Below are 16,706 nucleotides of genomic sequence, written 5' to 3'. Positions count from 1 at the left end.
CTCACTGTTTTCTCTTGGGTTATAAACAGGCGGCTCCCATCCCCTGGTCACCAACAACTTTATGAAGCTCTTTGCAATTTTCCCCTCTTTTCTTTTTAACAGCAGTAACTTCTCCCCGCCACGCAGCAGCAAATAAAAATTTAATATATAGCAGAAAAATACAAGGAAAACATGACATTCCTTGGGAACAGAGGGCCTTTTTTTTAATTGAGGTTACATACATACAAGGGGGAGGGAAGGATGTGGAGGGCAAGACAGATTTCTACAGTATCTTTGGGGTGCTGATGGGTACCCAGCCTGGAAAATGTCAAAGGATTTAAGGAAGGGCTTTACAGACAGACGATGGGATGATGGACAGCCTGACACAGCAGACAGTTTGACTGGGGAGCGATGGGAGCGAGTGGATCGTGGACCAACACATCAAGCCCTTTGAGCAAACTCTTACTAACAGGAAATAATTAGCAAAAAAAAAAAAAAAAGTTATTGACTGATCGGCCTACTTTAGATCATTTGCACGGGGTGGGGTTTTTTCCCCCACTTTTGCAGTCTTTAAAACTGAAGACTTTTACCTAGAAGCGCTGATTTTTTTTCTCTTTCACAAACAATGTCTCAACTCTTCCCCAAACCCCTTCTCTGCTCCGAGCACTTACAAAGCCATTTCTCCCCGGTGTTATCTCTGGTGTTCGATGGGATTTGACCCCTCCTTGAAACCCTCTGCACACTGGGAGCACTGGAGTGAGTCCTTCCCCACCGTCATCCCAAAATGCGAGTTGGGCTGGAAGCTTCTCCCACATTTCTGGCACTTGCAAAGCCCTCTGTGCACCCGCTGATGCACGATGAGGTTGGATCTCCGGCTGAAGCTCTTCCCACAGACCGGGCAGGGGTAGGGCTTCTCCCCGGTGTGGGTCCGCTGGTGGGCGATGAGGTCCGAGCTCTGCCCGAAGCTCTTCTCGCACTCATGGCACTTGTAGGGCTTCTCGCCGGCGTGCAGCCGCTGATGCCGCACGAGGCTGGATCTGTTGCTGAAGAACTTTCTGCACTGGGAGCACTGGTAGGGCTTCTCGCCCGTATGGAAACGCTGATGTGCGATGAGGTCCCCGCTCTGCCCGAAGCTTTTCCCGCACTCGCTGCATTCGTATGGCTTGATCCCCGTGTGCAGCCTCTCGTGCCTGAAGAGGGTTGACCTCCCCCTGAAGAACTTCTCACACTCGGAGCAGTGGTAGGGCTTCTCCCCGGTGTGGGTCCGCTGGTGGACGATAAGCTCTGAGCTTTGCCCGAATCGCTTCCCGCACTCTTCACACTTATACGGCTTCTCCCCTGTGTGCATCCTCTGGTGTCGGAAAAGATTTGAGCGGTGGCTGAAGCTCTTCCCGCACTCGGGGCACTCGAAGGGTTTCTCCCCCGTGTGCGTCCGCTGATGGACGATGATGTCCGAGCTGCGGGTGAACCTCTTCCCGCACTCATGGCACTTGTAGGGCTTCTCTCCCGTGTGCACCGTCTCATGCCTGATGAGGGTGGACCTGTCCTTGAAGCACTTCTCGCACGTCGAGCACTGGTAGAGCTTCTCCTCCACGTGGATCCTCTGGTGGAGGTTGAGCTCCGAGCTCTGCCCGAACTCCTCCCCGCACTCGTAGCACTTGTAGCGACGCTCTCCCACGTGCCGCCGCTGATGCTGGAGGAACTTGGCTCTTTCCCTGAAGTGTTTCCCACACTTGGGACACTGGTAGAGTTCTTCTCCTACATGCGCCTTCTCGTGGACAAGAAGCCTCGACTGGTGAATGAAGCTTTTCCCACACTGCTGGCATTTAAAAGGTTTTTCTCCTATGTGGACCCTCTTGTGCCTGATGAGCAGTGACCTGTCCGGGAAGCGCTTCTGGCACTTGGGGCACTCGTAGAGCTTTTCTCCCGTGTGAGTCTTCTGGTGGACAATGAGGTTCGAGCTCTGCCTGAAGCACTTCCCACACTCGTGGCATTTGTAAGGTTTCTCTCCGGTATGGATCCGCCGGTGCACGATAAGGTTGGAGCTCTGTCCGAAGCTCCTTCCACACTCGTTGCACATGTACTTCTTCTCTCTGGCGGCAGTTCTGTACTGGGCTTTGGATTCTTTGAGGACCTTTTGGTTTCCTCTGTGACGGATGAGTTTATCCCCTTCCGGCCCCGTTTTGCTCTCAGGGGCTGCCTCCTGCCCAGGGCTCTCCAAAACGTTTCCTTCCCGTTTTGCCGCTGCAACTCCGTGCCCTCTCCCTCGCTCAGCCCTTTCTCGCGTCAGGTCTGGCTCTTCCTCCGTTCTTCTGGCGGCGCATCCTGCTGCGGGTCGCAAACAAGAGCAACGTCTTTATTTCTCGAAGGGAAACCACGTCACGGTGGGGGATGGTGGATAAAAGCACAGGCGAGGCAAGAGCAGAACCCCTTCGCCCTCAACCCCAGTCGCTTGAGGGAGGGTGAAAGCAGGGAGGGAGGGGTGCGGGGGTGGGTGCAGGGGGCTCGGGTGGTCCTTCCACAGGCATAAGCTCCTCACCTGCAAGAGGGTCTCCCGGGGTCTCCCCTTCTTTCCCCCCCGGGGGATCAGGGTCCGGCAGCTCTTCAGCTCGCTCCATCCAAGGTGGTTTCAGGAAAGGGAACCCCTGCTCCAAGGGCTGAAACGAGCAGAGACCCCCCCCAAGCCCCCCAGGGTGTCACCCACAGGGGCTGCGCTGGCAGCAAGCACCCAGCAAGCCTCAGCCTTGCACCCAGGCATGGCGGGCAGATCCCCCCGTGGTCCCTGGTACTGACCCCCCGTCCCCCAGTACTGTCCCCTCGTATTGTTCCCATTGTCCCTCGGTACTGACCCCCAATACTGACCCCACCATCCCCCAGTGCTGCCCCCCAGTACTGACCCCACTGTCCCCCAGTACTGACCCTACCATCCCCCACTGCTGCTCCCCAGTACTGACCCCACTGCCCCCCAGTACTGACCCCTGCTACTGACCCCACCATCCGCCAGTGCTGCTCCCCAGCACTGACCCCACTGTCCCCCAGTACTGACCCCACTGCTCCCAGTGCTGCTCCCCAGTACTGACCCTGCTGTCCCCCAGTACTGACCCCACCATCCCCCACTGCTGCCCCCCAGTACTGACCCCACTCTCCCCCAGTACTGACCCCACCATCCCCCAGTGCTGCTCCCAAGTACTGGACCCCACTGTCCCCCAGTACTGCTCCCCAGTGCTGCCCCCCAGTACTGACCTCACTGTCTCCCAGTACTGACCTCCCCGTCCCTCAGTAATGACCCCCAGTACTGCCACCCCCCGTCCCCCAGTGCTACTCCCCAGTACTGACCCCACTGTCCCCCGGTACTGCCCCCCCCGTCCCCCAGTACTGCTCCCCAGTACTGCCCCCCCCGTCCCCCGGCGCTGCCCCCGGCCGCCCCTTCAGGGTCCCGGTGCCCCCCCCGGCCGCCCCTCCGCATCCCCCCACGCCACCCCCCGGTGCTACTCCGGCCTTCCTCCCATGTTCCCCCCCCCGACCGTCCCTCCGCGTCCCCCCCGTCCTACCCCCGGTCGCCCCCCCCCTTCCCCTCGCCTTCTCCTACCTGCAGCGGCCCCCCCCGGCCCTGCCCGCATCCCCCCCCCCGCGCTGCTCCCGCCCCTTCCTGCGCACCGGCCCCGGCCGCGGCTCCCGGCGCGGAGGATGCGCGGAGGGAAAACCCGGGAGGAGGGGGGGGAGCACGACCTCAAGTTGGGGATGGGGGGGGTATTGGCAGCCGGGGAAGAAGGCCACCACCAGCCCCGGATGGGATTCGGAGCCTTTTTATTGTAATTATTTTTTTTTTCTTTTCCTTCTCGTTAATATTCTCCGGAAGGGATTTGGTGGTTGAGCAGCAGCCGCACTCAGTGGGGGGGGGAGGCGGATTTGTGCCCTTCGCTGTTTCTTCCCACCCGGTCCTCCGGCAAGGACAGAAGTTACCGCCTGAGCGGGGCTGGTGGTCGCCCAACTTCTGGGGTCCAATTGTACCGGGTGCGGTGGGTCAGTCCTGTATAATTTGGGACTCGCCAGGGTCACCTCAGCTCGGCTTCTTGGCGTGGGTGGCTGCCAGAGGCACGCCGGCACCGCACGGGAGGCGGGAGCCAGTGAGATTTAAAAGCGTTAGAAGTCACCCTGAAGTGACTATGAACAGAATCGGGGAATAATTTAGGCTGGATGGCACTGTGGGGTGTCTGTAATCCTGCCTGGAGTGCTGCGGCCCCACTCTGACCATCCACGGGGTTCACTGCACCGCAGAGCCCCAAACTGGACCCAGCACCCAGACGTGGTCTCACCAGTGCCATGAAAAGCCTTTCGTCTCGCTGAACGGTAGGGTTAAACATCTGGAGGAGTTCAGGGATGTAAGAAACAACAGACACCTGCAGAAAGGCAGGGATCTTTACTGGAGGAAATAACCTTCTTTTGTGCTTTCTGGGAATTTTTTCAGGGGGGAATATAGGGGAAAATAACAGCCATCAGGTGCAAACCCAAACGTTCCCCAAGGTGTTTCTTCTTGCCCTTGGACACCGTGTCCATCCTCCCACCTGACCCATAGCAAGCGCCTCTCCTTTAACCCTCACGAAGCAGCTCCCAGCATCTGGATTTACTGGGACGGCTCTTTCCCTCCCCAGACTGAGGAGAGGCTGGGGCTATGTCTGCTAGGGAGGTCCCCACCATCCCATTATCCTGGTTTGGATGGTTCCACAAAGGTCTTTCCAGGATGTTTCTGATGTAACGAGAGCTAATCCACCCTAAGGAGTGCAGGCATGAGCCTGCCTGTGCTATTTGCCCCTGCATCACCCTGCGCCTCTGTCCACGGCGAGGGTGCTGCCTGTCCGAGGCTTCCTGCACCCAAACAACATGAAACACGGCTCGTTCCACCTCGGCAGCCCCCAAGGCACGCGTGGGCTGTGGGTTGTGGTTTCTTGTTTTGTTTCCCCGCTTTTGGTTCCTTCACCCAAAACCTGGGTCCCTACCGGCATCGCTTGGAGGGGTTCAGACATGGGAGGAGACGCGCCAGCTGGCCGAACGTCATGAGGAACATGAGGACCACCGAAGAGCTGGTGTTCTAGGGACAAACTGGCCTATTTCAGTACAAGATCCATGCAGGTTGTACAAAGCCCACTGCCCTCGGCGAGCCCAACCACCCTCCACACACAAATTAGCGCTTCCTCCCTGACCCACCCTCTGAAATATTTAATAGTCCCGCTTGCACGCAGACCAGCTCATTTTTGGTGGGAGTTTCATTTTCACTGCATGACTTTTCCCAGCTTTTGTAGGTGCAAACACACCTACAACGTGTGCATTCAACAGATGTTTAAACGCAAAGCACGCGCTCTCAGATGTTCTATACACCCACATCCCACGCGCAACTTCTGATCTTTAACAAGGCAGGATCTCACACTGAATGACCTTCCACACCCGGAGGACCGATTTCTCTCCTCTGTGAGTTTTCTGGTGCACGGAAAGGTGCGAGCTCTGCCCAAAGCTCTTCCCGCACTTGCCACACGTGTACGGCTTCTCCCCCGTGTGCACGCGCTGGTGCTGAATCATCTTGGATCGCACGCCAAAGCGTTTCCCACACTCCAAGCACTGGTAGGGCTTTTCTCCCGTATGGGTTCGTTGGTGGACTATGAGATCTGAGCTCTGTATGAAGCTTTTCCCGCAGTCGGGGCATCGATATGGTCTCTCTCCGGTGTGTTGCCGCTGGTGTTTCATGAGGTTTGACCTTTTGCTGAAGTGCTTCCCGCACTCGCAGCACGGGTAGGGCTTTTCTCCCGTGTGGGTTCTCTGGTGGGTGGTCAACGTCGAGCTCCGCGTGAAGCTTTTCCCGCACTCGAGGCACTTGTACGTTTTCTCGCCGGTGTGCATCCTCCGGTGCATCACGAGGCTGGAGCTCCTGTTGAAGCATCTCCCGCACTCGGGGCACTGGTAGGGTTTTTCTCCTGTGTGGGTTCGCTGGTGGACAATGAGGTCCGAGCTCCGCGTGAAGCTTCTCCCGCACTCGAGGCACTTGAAAGGTTTCTCTCCCGCGTCGTCTCTCGGGGGTGTAATTAAGTCCCTGCTCCGGCCACCCTCTTGTCCAGGCTCGGTGTGGGTGTGCTGCCTTTCTGCAGGGTCCTCCTGGGTTGGGTTTTCTCTGAGATCAGCGTTGCCTCTTCTGCAAACCGTCCCGCTCTCTATTTTCCACCTTAACCCTGGTTGTGACACAGAGAGAAGCCAGACGGGTTATTTCTCAGGCCAGGCAGAAATAACATCAAGGGGAAGGGGTAGAAAAAGCTGATTAACCAGGCAGGAAAACTGGCTGGGGGTGCAGCACCCTGCTTCCCCAGGGATGGAAGAAGGGGAAATCAAGGGACAGGAAATTTATTCTTATTTCCAAGTCAAGATCACTGGAGCTGTATCTCCTCGTAGGACCTGTCACCCTTTGGCTAAAATCCTGGTGTGGGTTTGATAGGATATAATAGCGTGCGCTGATGTAGGTGCTCAGGAGCACAGGCACCCCATCCTCACCTGCGCGTCTGCTGCTCAGGGCTTCTTTTTTCTCCATTTCTTGAAGACCAGGGCTCCAGCGCTCTCCTCGCTCTTGCATCTGGGTGAGCAAGTCTACCTTGGCTGTGGGAAGACCTGTTCCGAAGGGTGAAATCAGGAGATAACGGCATGAGGGACTTGCGAATTGTAGAGTATTTGGAAAGTTAAAGAAATTTGAACTTCCTGGGGGACACAGGGTAGGAAGGATGGTGGTACGGTCATCCAGACCACCAGGTGCCTGGGTGAACGTGTGTCCTCCACCCAAGCCCTGCAGAGGGCAAACATCGGCCCAAACCCAATCACTGGGATGGAGCTAGTCCAGGAAAAGGGAAAAGATCCCTGCGGGGAAGACAGATATTTCCATCCACTGGAAAATGACACAGAAGAGAAGAAAAAAGGGCTTTTCCTCAGTGTTCCTCCTCGGTCTGTCTCCCAGGAGGAGCACCAAGGAGGTGGTCTGTCTTACTGCAGAGCTCAAACCATCTGAAAATTGAGAGCATCTGCAACAGAAAGGGCCACGAGCCAAAGCTTCAGGAGCTCTCGGCTCCAGCACCGAAGGGACAGGACTCCTTACCCAGAGACATCACGGCCTCGTAGTTCTCCAGCATGACGTCCAGGTAGAGAGTCCTCTGCACTGGGTCCAGCAGAGCCCACTGCTCCTTGGTGAAATACACGGCCACCTCCTCGAAGGTCACAGGCTCCTGCGGCAGCAGCGAGAGACCTTCAGTACCTGGGGCCGGAGCCACAGCCTCACGGTACAAGAGGGAGAAGAACAAAAAAAGACCCCAGAGGTCCTGGGATGAAGAAGCAGGGATGCTCAAGCCCATCCCAAGCAACCGAGGAGAGCGTGGGGCATCGGGGAAGAAAAACAAGGACCTCCCAGGAAAAGACCAAAACTCGTGGACCTGAAAATAAACCTCTGAGAAGGACCCGTGGACAAATACCAAAGGGAAATCATCAACCTCCCTGTGCCCGCCTGGATGGGAGGGGGTGAAGGTGGCTTTTCTCAGGGCTGTGTCTTGCCCAGCAGCCTGTGCTGGGGCAGAGCATCAAGTGAGGTTTTGCACCCGTAAATAAGTGTTTCTTTTCCCCAAAAAGGGCTGATTTTCTTGTGTACGACCATTGTCGCTGAAGGAATGAGCAAACCCCCAACCAGACCCTGAGGAATCATCCACCTGAGCCAGTTCCACTGTGTCCATCTCTTGGGGTTGTTTTTTTTGGCGTTTCAGGATATTTGTCTATTCTGGAGTAAAACGCAGTAGCGCCTCAGTCCTAGGAAACAAAAAGAGGAGAAAAAGAAAGGAAGGAAAAGGATGTTCATTTGTAAAACTCAGAGCTTCGTTGTGATTTTGGGACATCTTGGAGGAGCCCAGCAGTGTCCCTGCAGCCCTACAACAGCTGGGAGCTTGTGGGGAGAATGGGGAGAGAAGGGGACAAGATGGGCTGGGGGGGGTGTCGGGGGTCATCCCAGCTGTGCCCTCTCACCTTGGGGACCTCAGAGCCCGGGGGAGGACGTGTCCCCAGGGTCCCATCCTCACGCACGGGGAGCCCGGACACAATAGAAGGGGTGCGGGGGGGGGTGTGTCCGAGGGGCTGTACCCATAGCAGGGTATGGGTGTCGGGGGAGGGGGGGGGTCATACCCAGACCTGGGGAGGGGGACCAGGAGCCCGAGGGAGGGGTCGGGGACCCCGTACCCAGCCCCGGGGGGGGTCCAGGAGGAGCAGGGGAGGGGGTAGGAGAAGGGCCCGTACCCCTCCCCGGGTCGGGGCAGCGGGGGGGGGGGGGTCCCGTACCCAGCCCAGGGCATCCTCCCCTCCCACCCCCCCCCGGTACCTGCGGCATCCCCGAGAGCGGCTCCGACCCCGGCCCCGCGCCCTGCTCGGTCCCCGCAGCCCCGGCCCCTTCCTGCGCCGCCCCCGCCCCTTCCCGTGCCCGCACCCCCTCCCCGGTCCCAGCGGCATCCCACCCCCCCCGGGCACCCGCAGCAGGCGGTGTTGCGAAATGTCGATCTAAAAGAGCCCCAGGGCGCGAAATTCCTTCCACGTTCGGAAGTTCCTTCTCCTTCTCCTTCTCCCTCTCCTTCTTTCTCCTTCTCCTTTCTCCTTCTCCTTATTTCTCCCTCTCCTTCTTTCCCCTTCTCCTTCCTTCTTCTTCTCCCTCTCCCTTCTCCTTCTCCCCCCTTCTCCTTCTTTCTCCTTCTCCCTCTCCCTTCTCCTTCTCCTTCTTTCTCCTTCACCTCCTTTCTTCCTTCACCTCCTTTCTTCCTTCTCCTTCCTTTTTTCTCCTTCTCCTCCTTCCTTCTCTTTCCTTCTTCCTTCTCCTTCCTTCTTCCTTCCTTCTCCTTCTCACCTTGGGGACCTCAGAGCCCCAGGGAAGACGTGTCCCCAAGGTCCCATCCTCATGCAGGGGGAGCCCGGACCCAATAGAAGGGGTGCAGGGGGGGGTCCGAGGGTATAGCCGGGTATGGGTGTCGGAGGGGGGGGTCATACCCAGCTATGGGGGGGCCATTGGGGCTATACCTAGACCTGGGGAGGGGGACCAGGGGGAGCCCGTATCTAGCTCGAGGGGTTTTGAGGAGCACATACCCAGCCCTGGGGGAGTCTGGAAGGAGCAGGGGGTGGGGGTCCTACCCCCCCACCCCCCCCAGGTTGGAACAGCAGGGTGGTCCTATAGACAACCCGGGGCAACCCCAGCCCCAGCAACATCCCACCCTGCAGCACCCGGCTCTGGTTCAAAACCAAACCCCAGAGCAGCAGCAACAATAGATATTGCTAAATACCGATTTAAAATAGCCCCAGGTTTGGAATTTCTTTCTATGCTCAGATACCAGACGCATCACAGGTCCCGAAGGGGCTGTGGGACCAGGCACAGAACCGGAGAGCCTCGGTGCGAAATGACCCCAGATCTCCCATAAAAAAGGCTTGGCAGAGGAAGACAGAGCTGCCGAGCTTCAGTGCCTCAAGGCACCGTCTCTGCATCTTTTTTTCAAGAATCCCTGACATTTCCAGACAATGTGCCAGGTCTCCTACGGCCAAAGCAAAGAGCCAGCTGGTCAGACCTGGGAAGAGGTGTCCTCCCAACTGCAGACACGGCGTGTGATAAATGAATTTAGTCTCAAACAGGATTCCAATCAAAGTTTACAATTTATTAAATGAATAAAGGCAAGCAAACAGCACTGGGCACGCCGGGAGCCTCTACTCTACCAAGACGCGCGCCGTGAAAAACAAAACAGCTTCTTTTATAGTCTAACATTAGTTACATATTCATACTAGGCGTGTTCTTCTAAAAGACTCTCCACCTGCTGGTTGTGTGGCTGCAGTAGTTCTCCTAGAAACTTATCTCTGACCAGGCTCCCCCCTGTTCGCGCCAGACAGCAGACATGCTGTGTGACAGCCGACACCTTGCACAGCACCAGCTGGGGTCACCAGAACCCAAACAAGTTCACAACAGACACCTCCCCCTCAACAAATGCATACCACGAATGGCCCGTCAAGACCCTAAGTACTGCAATCTCTGAGGCCAAACACACATCCAAATGCCTCAGTTCTCCCCTAGAATCTCTTGTTTAACACTGTGCAGTTAACAACAAAACCGGTTTTGGGCTGGCAAAAAAAAGAACTATATACATATCATCTGTTTCCTCCCGGCCTGCGGTTATATGAGGACCAACAAAATGGTTAAAGATTACATATTCGGTGAGGGTCACATTTTATTATGCGGCCCTAGCATTGTTTATATTGACACGAATCAGATGAACACATTTCACACGGCGTTAGGTCCTGTCCTTGGCACAGTTGCCAGCCCAGGCTCTGAACTGACAGAGCTGCTCAACAGCTCGTGCCCAGTGCCCTCGCAAGTCTGGATCGGGCTCATGGTGATGCCGGACAAGGTCACCTGGATGGCTCTGTGCCTCACACCAAGCAGTGAGTCCAGTGCATCCCTTGGGTTTGTCCCCAAGCCACCAAGTTCCTAAAAGACAGTCTGGGTCCTGCTCCTGGGGGACCTCCAGGAACTTTTTCTCTCCCCCTCCATGAAGGAGAGGGACCTTCTCTTCCCTCTTGCAGGTTCCCCAGCTTGGGCTCTGCCACTGATGGCAGCTGTGCCCTGGTGAAAAAGGCTCCCAGATCTGCTCCGAGGGCTGCAAGAAATATCCCATCCCCCTGTAGCTGCTCTGGACCCACCTGCAGCCCAACGGGTCCTCACGGTTGGGGGGGCAAATACCTGCACCCCTCTTCTTGCTCCGTGCTGTGGCTTGCTCTAAGGAAGGAGGTGATGGTGGGGCATGCACAGCTCCCTGCATTTCTACCCCAGGTCCCTCTGCTCTCTTGCACATCCTCGCCAGGAAGGATGGAGGAAGGAAAAATCCAGCTTTTCCCTGGGGAAAAGAGGGGGACATGATCCCACTCCCTGCCTGGAGCCATCCCAGAGCTGCATCCCAGGGCTTGGCCCTTCCCACAGCCCTGGTAGCGACCAGACAACTTTAAACAAGGAAAGAAAATTCAATTTTTTCTTTTTTTTTCCTTTTTTTGAGCAAATTCTGCTAGAAGATATTTTCTTGCAACATCATAAAAAAAAAAAAAGGGAAAAAGGTGCACAATGATCAGAAAACATCCCAAAGCTGGACTGGGTGAGGGCAGGGAAAGCTCATGGGCAGAGGCGGAGGTGGGAGCCTCTCCCCACCCAGAAGAAAGGGAAGACGCTCTCCCCACCAAATGAAGCTTTGTGGAACGTAAAGATGGGGGGCTTACGCTCGGCGAGGTAAAATGTCACTTGCCCCCCTCCATAGTCTAGAGCCACCCGCACCCTCCCAGTTTCCCCAGTGGCGGGGAAGGTGGTGATGGGGGAATTGAAGATGCGGTACCGATTCCCACATCGCCCCATCGCCCAGATCCCCTTCTCTGGTTGAAACAAAAGCCAGCCCTTCCTGGGCACAGAGCGTCGGGCCACCCCCAGTGCCCAGGTCCTGCCTCTGGCCACCTCCACCTCCCAGCAGTGTCTCCCCAAGGTGAAGCCCTGGCAGCCCAGAACGCAGCAGGAGGCATCAAATCGCTGCGGGGTGGTGGGCAGATCCTGCCCTGCATCCGTCCATCTCACCGCCCGCCGGTCCCGGGACAGGATGAGCTGGGTGTTGGCTGTGTCAGGGTCCAAAGTCACGAATGCTGTGAGGGATGGAGAAGAAAGTGGCATTGGAGGAGGACATCACCCCCCAAAAAAGTCCTGCTCTGGCTGGGACAAGCCCCAGCATCACACATCTGCCTATGTCTTGGGCTTGGGAGCAGAAACATCTCCACATCTTCCTGCTTGGGAAAGCCTTGCCTCATGCTGGAGGACTGGGCAGAGCTCCTTTGTATCTTCAGGAACGCCAAAGCGAGCTCAACTCATCCTTTCCCAGCTATTTTAAACACTATTTCAGCTAAAAATTAATTTGCAGCTGCTCCTCCAAAGAGCCTCACCTTTTCCATCTCCTCCTAGAGATGGTCCTTGCTCTTTCTCCAGTTCAGATAGCAAAACATCTAGGGGATGAAGAACAAAGGTTGGACATCATGCTCTCCAGTTGGCAATTCTGCTTGCTCTTGACCCCATTGTGTTTTTCCTGGGAAAACAGGAAAAACAGCAGCAGGCAGAACTGCCCCCACCCATAATGGGGGGATAGCCCCCCATCAACACAGTCATGCTCCACAGTACCTTGAAATCTCCCCAGCATCTCTCTGAGGACACTGTTTTGTTGAGAAATGACATGAAGCCTCTGCTCCAGGTCCGAGAAGGTCTCCATCGTCCTCTGGGCACTGCCCATCTTCCCCCTGGATGCAAACCTTTCCCCTTAGATATGGGACTCGTTGTGACGGCATGAGATGCTGGGATGATCCCACCTCCCCCTGCACCTCAGGCAATTTGGGGACGGCGGATGAGCTGGCTGTCCCCAAAATGTCCCTCTGTCTCAGGCTTGGAGGTGCCAACCAGCTCTGTCCCGGAGGACGGTTGGGTCCACATTGCCCTGATGGCCAAGAAGACCTCCAGTCTTCGGGTGCTTCCTCTCATGGCATCCCCAGACTGGGTTTCACAGGCACCTTCTTGTCTCCACACCTCTCCAAGCCTCACTTCAAGCCCTGCCTGAACTGTCAAAATGTCCATCTCTGTTCCAGAAACCACAGGGATGCTGCCTGTGAGGCTTCCCCACCATTGAGGCATGGGTGGTGGAAGAGCACGTACCTGTCCACAGTGCGTCGGGCATCCTGGAATAGAAAGAGAGAGAAAAAAGCCTCAGTCTCCCATCCCAAAACTGAGGGAAGACTCCAGCCAAGGTGATGCCAGACCGTCTTCTGTCTTGCCCGTTATAGCATCTGACCTGCAGGAACCTGCTCACAGGTTGCTCAAGCTTCTTTTGCATCTCGCAGATCAGGACATCGAGGAGTGAAATCTCCCCTGTTATCTTGGTCTCCTCTTCCTTCTGCCTCCTCATCATCTCTCTGTCCAGCTCTCCCAGCTGAGCCAGGAGGACAAGCTCTTGGTCCTTCAGAAACCGGCGCAGCTGCCGAAATTCGGACACAATCTTCTGTCTCTCGACCTCTGTCTGTGTCTGCAGGACATGGAAAGACAACAGCATAGACCATGCTGGTCCAATACCTCTATTTTTTCTGGGTGATGGTGAGACAGGGAACCAAAGAAACCTTAGCAGATATAGTAGATATATGAATGTGGATAAGAATTGTTTAATAATTATCTAGCTTATAATGAAGTTAAAGAAGTTTCAATATAGGTAGACATGGCCCAAGGGGATGAGAAGTGATGTTTAACGCTTGCATTGTTGAGGCTGGCTGGGACAGGAGATAGTCCCTGATAAGAAGCAGCAGTGGCTCCAAGAACCAGCCAAGACCGACCTTGTGATTTGGACAAATGCCAAGGGACAACTGAGTCTGCGCAGGGACAGAAGGTTAAGAGTTCACCGTGAAGAAGACATACAGCCTTCATCTTCACGACCACCAGGTGACCACCATAAGGAGGCCCTGCGCAAGCGCAGTTCAGAGAAGACTATGGAAATGACTTCCTAGAGCTAATTTTAATATGAAGCAGGGATCGGTAATGCCTATGTATAGGCGTATTGTGAAACTCTATGTATATGTAACACTTGACTGTATAAATTTAAAGTGAACTGCCAAATCAGGCGCGCACGACTTTGGTGGGACTACCCCCCGTGCTGCCCAGGGCTGAATGAACATACCTACTTTACAATCTCACTGATTGTGGAGTCTGTTTTCTGCACGTCAATGGCAACAACTACTTACCAAATAGTCCTGACATCGCCTCTCTCCACTTATTTTCAATTCCAAAATATCTTCTCGTTGTTTCTTGAGCTTCTCCAGGTCACTGTGTATTTGCTCCTGGAAGAAGAAAAATGGTTTGGGAGGGTATAGAGAGGGGGGAGTAGGGAAGAGATGGGATGCTTGGGAACACTTCCCCCCAGTCTGGGAAAAAAAAAAATTGCAGCATGGGCACAAGGATGGAGAAGACACAGGAGGACAACAGAGGAGACAGTTTCATTCTCACATGAAATTAATTGGAAAATAGCTGTTGACTGATTTGGGGCAAAGGGTTTAGTCTGAAAATTAATAATGTTTTCATATTTTTAGCCAAAAAGTGTGTTGTTTTTATTTTTCCTAGCTCTCCCCACTTACTTCCATTTATGTATTTTCATGGTGAAAAAACCCAACTACAGAGAACTTCAAAGCTGGCTTGAAGCCTGTAATCCTGAGAAGATCAAAGAAACCCCAGTATCCCTTAAGGCGGTCAGAAAAAATTTCATAAAAGGAAAAACCCAAGCTCGGTTATGGACCTGACCCTGTCCTCCTGGGCAGATTCCTCTACATCGGCTGTAGTGGGACTTCCATGAGCCCTTGGTCCATCATGGCTGGAGCCAGATGCATTTGCATCACCCCTGAAGGCGATCGTCCTCTTGCGCCACGAGCAGAGATGTTCCTTCTCCTCCCTGCCCCCTTCCAGATCCAAGAGCTTCAGCTTCTCCGCTAAATGCTCCAAATGCTGTTTTGGCTGGAAATTTCCTTTCCTGAACCGGCTTCGGTGGCCGACTGCCTCGGCATCTCCAAGCCTTCCTCGCTCCGGCCAGGATCGGGCTGTGCCACCTCCGCAGCCGGTGGGGTCACAGCCCAGGCGGTCAGGATCTGGCCGATGCTGCAGGACAGTGCGGTGGGTGCTTCCTTCTCCCCCTTCCCTTGCTCTAGATGAACCGGAGGCCATGGCAGCAGCTTCTCCAGCCTCTCTTGTTGCTGTTCGCCTTGCTACCTGCAGCAGAGTGAACTTATAGCATGGGTGGAGGAAGGAGGAACAGGGGAAGGAAGCTCTAACCTCTTTTAGATGTTAATTTTAGGAAGGAATGAATTGCCCTCCTGCAAACCTTGGACTTCAATGTCCCCCTCTTGGGCGTTGAGGTTTCTCTCACCTATGTGCAAGTCTGCACCACGGGCATCAACATCTCAGGCTGGTGTCTCTACTCTGGGGATGGCCAAAGGAGAAGGAGCCAACCTTCCCACCTGGCGGGAACTGGCATTTCATCCCCAAAGTTCAGGCTCTAACCTGCTCCTTTGCTGGTACATGACCTGTGTCCCCCCACATCTGCTTCCCACCCTTCAAAGCATGGACCGAAGCCTTAGGGTGCACTTGCCAACACAGAAACCCCCCAACAGTGCACATGTGCTCAGAAAACCATGCTGGAAAAGCAACTTTTATGTTTCCTTGCTGCTTTCCTTTTATTTGGAACCAATTTTAATCGATCGATGCAGCAGACGCAGAACCTGAAAGCATCGCCGAAGCAGGCTCAGCAACACCCCCCCACCCCCCCCCCAGCTTGCACTGCACAGACAGACCACAGCAACCCCAAATTTAACAGCCCTGCATCTTTACACTTGGAGAAACATCTCGGCAGTGCCAGGGTGGCTGGGACGCTGCCGGTTCCCTTTGCCGGGACGTCCCCAACCGTCCCAAACCAGACACTTACCCGTTAGGCAGCAGCACATGGTCTTTGCAGAATTTTTTTTTGTCTGTGTGTGTGTGTGTGTGTGTGTGATTTAGTCCACAGGGCTTCTCTCCAGCCACCCCAGGGCTGTTCGAGCTCAGAGTCGGATCACGCGGAGGATAGAGGGAAAATATCAGCCCTATTTAAGGAAACACGGAGAGGAATGTGCTGCCTGGTGTCTCTCTGCCAGGGACAGGCTCATTTACATCTCTCTGTGGCTCAGTGTCCTCAAATCAGATTTTTCAATCCAAGATAAAGCTTGGATTGAAAACACTTCATCGTTTTCAGCTATAAGATAAAATACCTTTGGCTACCAGAGAAGATGGAGCATCCGCCACCATGCAACACGGGGACTGTCCAAGCACAGCCACCTCCCAGGGGCTCACCCCCTGCCTTGGCCATCACCAGGGGAAAAATAAGCACAGTAGTCATCCAACAGCTTTAAATAAAGAGCTGGGCAGCTTTTTCATCTTGTGTCCAGCCTTTTTCATGGGTTACAAGCGGCACAGGAAGACCTTCCTGATTGCAGTTTTTAATTATAGCAAAAAACAGCTCTATAAACTTGTGCTTCAAAGTTGCTGGCAGTGATTTCCAGCAAGGAGGAAGGGCAGTTTCTCCTCTGTGGTGTTTCCCACATTGATAGTTACTTAGAATAGAGGATTTTTAAAAATTATATTATATATTATTATATATCCCCCCCCCCATTTCTGTCTGCTCACAGAAGAAATGGTATTTTGAGCTGCTACAGCAAGTGTGCTTTCTTAGCTAAAATATTACCATCTTGAAGCCCTCAGACACAAATGGTCTGTCCCTCTTCTCCCTCTTCCCCTTGCTTGGCTCTCCTCCTGCCTACCCTACAACAGTGCCACCACAAACATGGGTTGCAAGGCGATAATGAAAGTTTCTGGCCCAATAAGCCACAGGAATTAAAACCCAAAACCACAGGGCTGAGACCTCGAGATGCCCTGGCCGTTGCTCACGGGTGGGAGATGACAGCATTCCTCCCCAGTGGGATCCCCCTCAACTGTCCCCCAATTTTTTGGAGGGTAAGTGGGGCAAGATGCCTGCAAGGAGAGATCATACAGGCTGCAGGCATCATCCAAGAGGGCCAGGAGGGCCTCCACGTTGAACCAGCTGGAAAAAGGA

General features: G+C 54.8%; 2 protein-coding genes across 5 annotated transcripts; both read right to left on the bottom strand.

The window, feature by feature from the left end:
* Positions 1-109: 109 nt before the first annotated feature.
* LOC104324950 (zinc finger protein 420) lies at positions 110-7,979 on the bottom strand. 4 transcript variants are annotated; one of them, XM_069774061.1, is made up of 4 exons: positions 7,106-7,979; positions 6,514-6,627; positions 5,431-6,197; positions 110-2,062 (listed from the first exon to the last, which is right to left on the bottom strand). In XM_069774061.1, the coding sequence occupies exons 1-4, from the start codon at positions 7,356-7,358 to the stop codon at positions 671-673; spliced, it is 2,526 nt and encodes an 841-aa protein (XP_069630162.1). In that variant the 5' UTR covers positions 7,359-7,979; the 3' UTR covers positions 110-670. The 4 variants fall into 4 exon arrangements, with proteins under 4 accessions (XP_069630162.1, XP_069630160.1, XP_069630161.1 ...); XM_069774059.1 differs by lacking the exons at positions 5,431-6,197; positions 6,514-6,627; positions 7,106-7,979 and adding exons at positions 2,519-2,636; positions 3,569-3,870 and having other exon boundaries at positions 110-2,307; XM_069774060.1 differs by lacking the exons at positions 5,431-6,197; positions 6,514-6,627; positions 7,106-7,979 and adding an exon at positions 2,519-2,775 and having other exon boundaries at positions 110-2,304.
* Positions 7,980-9,965: 1,986 nt separating this feature from the next.
* On the bottom strand, positions 9,966-16,587 carry LOC104324988 (E3 ubiquitin-protein ligase TRIM7). The gene is made up of 8 exons (XM_069774090.1): positions 15,543-16,587; positions 14,369-14,830; positions 13,816-13,911; positions 12,879-13,109; positions 12,743-12,765; positions 12,218-12,333; positions 11,986-12,045; positions 9,966-11,691 (listed from the first exon to the last, which is right to left on the bottom strand). The coding sequence occupies exons 2-8, from the start codon at positions 14,783-14,785 to the stop codon at positions 11,177-11,179; spliced, it is 1,458 nt and encodes a 485-aa protein (XP_069630191.1). The 5' UTR covers positions 14,786-14,830; positions 15,543-16,587; the 3' UTR covers positions 9,966-11,176.
* Between the last annotated feature and the right edge of the window lie 119 nt (positions 16,588-16,706).

Source organism: Haliaeetus albicilla, chromosome 29 (genome assembly GCF_947461875.1).
Source record: "Haliaeetus albicilla chromosome 29, bHalAlb1.1, whole genome shotgun sequence".
Lineage (NCBI taxonomy): Eukaryota > Metazoa > Chordata > Aves > Accipitriformes > Accipitridae > Haliaeetus > Haliaeetus albicilla.
Note: the sequence above shows the minus strand (reverse complement) of the source record. Positions and strands in the feature narration are given on the sequence as shown.